The following is a 5,074-nucleotide window of genomic DNA, read 5'->3' as shown; positions in this document are numbered from 1 at the left end:
ATTCCAGGGCCAGAGAGATAGGTCATGGTTCAGAACACTTGCTGCTCTTCCAAAGGACAGGGTTCAATGCTCAGGACACACATGGTCACTCACAACTGTCTAACTACACTTCCATAGATTCACAACATCATCATCTGACTCTCTGAGTGCACCAGGCATGTACATGGTGCACAGATATTTGGGCAAACACCTACCCCCAAAACATAAAATAAAGTTTTTTTTTTTAAAAAAACATGGATTCCAATAATACTGTTTTAGAGGTGATTCTACAGAGGGAAATATGCTAGGAAATAGAGGAAATGAAGCAACTGTCAGCACACAAGCTCAATTCTTTTTCACAGGGGTTCAGCATACTTTCATGAATGTAAAAGTCATTAGGTAGAATTGTATAGAGCTTTTGGTAGTCAGTTTTCAGTGTGTACCCAAGATCTCTCATGGTGCTAACAGATGCTTTAAGTATGAAGGGGGTGAGATGTTACTTTGAAATTCAGAACTACAAGAAAAATAGAAAGAAATAAAGAAGGATGGAAGGATACAATAGATTGACAAGGAAACAGAACAATGTGAAAACATGTGAAGTCAGAGCCTTTTGTATCTCTGTGGAAAGCAGAGGTATGTGGCATCAGGGTGATAGTCAGTATTAGACAGACAAGCCAGACGCTCATAATCATAGCATCTGAACCTGTCCAAGCTTAACGGGTGAGGTTATCACCTTAAGGTGGAGGACACTGAGATTGGCACCCTCATAAGAATCATTTCTATGTCATGTGAATATAAATAAATATACAAAAGTTCTATAAAGTTATCAGTTGCAGATTGCTTAAAATACTGATTAATTTTCCCAGGAAAAACAGAAAAAAATAGAGAAAAACATACAAATATGTGTGCATATATATGCCTATGTATATGTAGATGTGTGAATGCATACCCACTCACACAAACATACACATCTAATCAGGGACATATCAAAAATTTGCAGAATCATAGAGATCTTACATGAGCCAGAACTGATCTGTTTAACCTGGAGCTGTGATGCCCTTAAAGTCATGTCCTGATTTAGGCAGCTGTGATTCAGGTGATAAGAAATTTCTACAGATTTACAAGACTACAGAACGAATTTGGTATTCTGGGCCTTTCAAGAACTTAGGGCCCTGGGAAATATCCCAGATCTTAGAAAGCCAATTCTGACAGGCAAAATTCAATTTCTAACGGGAAGATCCTTATAAGGACACAAGGACAGAAACCAAAGTATAAATTGCATCAGTTCTTGATTAGATTTAAATGATCTAGGCTATGGGAGTCTTTATTCTAGCAGCCTGGCAGAATGAAAAGTAACAATCTCTAGAGGAGGACAAAAATCTCTTTCCACCTAAAATGTCTGTTATTTCTCAGAGCATGGAAGAAATGTAAGAAGCCTGAAACACAAGAGAGTGGTGGAAGTTAGACTGTGAATCCTAGGATTCTTGGAAGGCCGAAGGAAACATTCAAAAGCAGTCATGTGTCACACAGCATGTGTCACACAGCATGTGATTCTCAGCAGTATGTTGCATTGATGATGGAGACCCTTAGGATTATGTTGCCTAGTGATCAATCAGCCATATTTGTTTAAATATGCCCTGACATTGGAAGTTATGAAACTTGCAAACAGCACATTTTCCCAAACTCACACCCATTATTAAGTGACACTGGACTACACCTATGCGAGGAATCTAACGATATGAAACAGGAACATTTTGTGTTCTTGAAATAATTATACCTGAGAAAAAAAGATATGATTGAGAAATTTGACAGGAAAATAAAAATAATGCAACTGAATTTAACTCAACAGTTAAAAATGAAGTAATGAATTTGAAAAAAGTATATGGATGGGGTACATCAGGATCCTAATGACAGCTACAGACACAGTGAACTGAATTCTGAGAAAAGGGAATTTCCAAACTAAAGGTCATGATAAAATGATTGAAAATAGAGAAAGGACGGTAAGAGGCTCGTGGAGCTCAGTTAGAATGCATGCCTTAGTTATAACTGGATCTAGGAAACAAGGGCTGAATGAGGTAGGGGTAATATTTGAGGAGACAGTCAGTTAAGAATGTGCAAATATTAATCCAAGGTATCAGTGATGAAATAGTCAAAAAGAAATGATTGTAATGTGTCTAGTCAACAAGGAGAGGACTAAAGATGGACTTGGCAGACGTGATTTGGATATAGACTGCACACAGGCTCAAAAACAAGACTTCTGGTTTCTTTTTAATAAATCATCACAGAATTTAAGTCATTTTCTGTGTCAGCCCCATTTGACATTCCCAAGAGAATACATATGCCTGAATTTTGTGCAGTCCACTAACAATAGGCTTTCTTTATAATCCATTATAAACAAAATTTAATGTATTCAGAGACTTTATTTTTCTGCACCAGTTTCTCCCTTAAACTGAGGGCTCAAGAGAAAAAGAAATGGTCCCCTTGACCTGTGCAAGATACAAGATCTTTGCTTAGGGGGTAGGAAAAAAACCAATGCCAAGGTTGGCCATCAGAGCCTACTAGGAATCCCCTTGCCTTCTCTGGCCTTAGCCATTTTTTGGGAACAGACCATGACAAACAAGGTCATGCATAAATGTGGCTGGATTTCAGACCACAGCAGGAAGAACCATAGTGAATAAATGCCCTTGTGGCTAAAGGTGGGAGAATCAAACCCTCCAGTCAGCCACACATAGTTGAGAATCCAGTATGACCTCAGTCCTCATATCACACACGGGATGTAAAGTTTGCTCCCTCCTCTTCTCTAAAGTGTTTTCTCTACTTTGATTCAATTCCACAAAGGTTGAGACTTGTGACTCTCTTACATTTCGGCCCCTTGGGATCATGACACTGAGCATTGCCTTGCTCTCCCTTTTCCCAGCTTCAATCTTACTCAGATTTTCTTGGCCTCTATTGTTAACATGCTTTTGTGTGAAACACACAGGTAAAACTTTGTAATCTATATGGAATGATTTTGGAAAATGAGCATCAATGGCAATAGGTAAGGTTAATCTTTGATAGGTTCCATAGAATACTCAAAATAACACTAAGTTCATTAAAAAAATAGGAGATGCATGTTACTAGCATTCAATACCATAGAAATAAAGTGTTTTCTTTCACCTTCTGACAAAACACATAAAAATTATGTCAAGAGGAAAAGGGGGGATTTTCCTAGACATGATGGAATAAGCATCAGTGTAACACAGTCACTCATGGCATCTCTGACACAGCAATAGCTCATTGTCTTAACTATAAGAAAATTACAACGCCCATAAATATACTGTGCAGAAAACTATTCAAATGCAACTACAATTACAGAGATTACTGAGTTCCACATTTGTAAACCAGGAAGCACACAGATGCATCAGGGATGAGACTGTTGGGTACCACACCTGTTGCTGGGAGTATATAAACCCAGCTCTCCACAGCATGACATTCACACTCAGAATCCTCTCAGATACATCCAGCTGAACTCACATCTCTTCTCAACATGGTCTACAGCTGCTGCTCTGGAAACTTCTCCTCCCGCTCCCTCAGGCACTGCCTACCCTCCTCACGTTCCTCCTGTGGTTCTTCCTACCCCAGCAACCTGGTCTACACCACTACCAGCTGCTCTCCCAGCACCTGCCAGCTGGGATCCTCTCTGAACACCAGCTGTCAGGAGACCTGTATCGAGCCCATCAGCTGCCAGAGGTCCTGTGTGGTGTCCAGCCCCAGCCAGACAGCCTGCTACTACCCCAGGAGCTTCACACCTTGCAGTCCCTGCCAGGGGACATATGCTGGGTCTCTAGGCTTTGGGTCCAGGAGCTGCTGTTCCCTGGGCTATGGATCTAGAAGGTGCTATTCAGTGGGTTGTGGAACCAATGGCTTCAGATCTCTGAATTGTGGAGTGTCTGGCTTCCCTTCCCTGGGTTATGGGTACAGATATTGCTACCCAAGTTACTTGGTGTCTCGTTCCTGTCAACCTTGTTTCAGACCAATCTGTGGATCAGGCCTCTATGGAATCAGCTGTTAGTTCTTCACCTTCTCATATGTCAAAGTCCATGCTCTAAAGCTGCTGTTTTCCTGCTTAAGCCCTACTGATATCATATCATCTTTCCATTAACAGCTTCTTTCTTCTCCAGATTTCAGCAGATTATGAGATCAGTGGATCACCTGCAATGATGCTTTACTCTCTGTACTATTGATATACACAGATGCTATTTGCTTTCTATCCAAGAACATTTGGAAAATGAAAATTTTCATCTAATAAATTTGTGCAATCTGATATCTTTATGTATTGTTCACGTTATTATTACTCCACTCATAGTTTTTGTTCCTATAGTATGGAAGACTTAGAAAGATCGGTATGACTGTCCTGCTGAATTTGGGGACACCCAATTTTGCAGCACTTTGCTCTTCTTTATTTGGCAGTTGTCCATTCTAGGAAGACCATCAAACAACAGGGTTCAACTAGAGTGTGAATTGCCTGAGATTAAAGTACATGAATTTCTGATGAGCCAGGAAAACAAAGCAATTAGAATGTGAACCAGAAATGCAAACACTAAGAATACGATGTTACATAATTTACAAGGTGAAGTCTGTACATAAGCAAAATATTAAGTCTAGTATTTGAATGTAGATTTTCAGTCAGGAGAAAGTCGCTTTGAACAACTCTCAGGACAGACTGACATGTATTGGTGTACATGCTAGTCTTCCTGCCTCCCATAGTTGGCTAACGACCCCTGCACCTCATCCACATAAGGACAATGGCAATAATCTTGGTTCAGGAAGTGCTATGAGCCTCCTATCACCTCCCAGACTCAACTCCAGTCAACTAAAGGGAAAGGCAATGTTTCTATGAAGAGGTTTAATTTACTAGGCTTGCTTTGTGTCTCAAAAAGAGTTGGTGCAATTCACATGACATGATATCTTAAAGATTTAAGATTACATATATTATGGGCATTCAAGAAGGCAAAAAAATCACTCAAAATATTCATTTTTTAATGACCTACCAGAATGTAATATTCTAGAAACATTTGAGCCATTTGTAAAGATGCTTGGAATTGTCTACTTCTGT

At 39.7% G+C, this 5,074-nt stretch overlaps 1 protein-coding gene across 1 annotated transcript; it reads left to right on the top strand.

Annotated features, from left to right (window-relative positions):
• Positions 1-3,454: 3,454 nt before the first annotated feature.
• On the top strand, positions 3,455-4,030 carry LOC131922914 (keratin-associated protein 13-1-like). The gene has a single exon (XM_059277754.1). It carries the CDS (start codon positions 3,506-3,508, stop codon positions 4,028-4,030), a length of 525 nt encoding a protein of 174 aa, XP_059133737.1. The 5' UTR covers positions 3,455-3,505.
• The last annotated feature ends 1,044 nt before the right edge of the window (positions 4,031-5,074 follow it).

Source organism: Peromyscus eremicus, chromosome 12 (genome assembly GCF_949786415.1).
Source record: "Peromyscus eremicus chromosome 12, PerEre_H2_v1, whole genome shotgun sequence".
NCBI classification, from domain to species: Eukaryota; Metazoa; Chordata; class Mammalia; order Rodentia; family Cricetidae; genus Peromyscus; species Peromyscus eremicus.
The sequence above is the reverse complement of the archived record's forward strand: the minus strand, read 5'-3'. Positions and strand labels throughout refer to the sequence as shown.

What these genes read in the sequence shown, in the direction of transcription:
- LOC131922914 (XM_059277754.1), top strand. Translation starts at nt 3,506, where the DNA reads ATGGTCTACAGCTGCTGCTCTGGAAACTTCTCCTCCCGCTCCCTCAGG.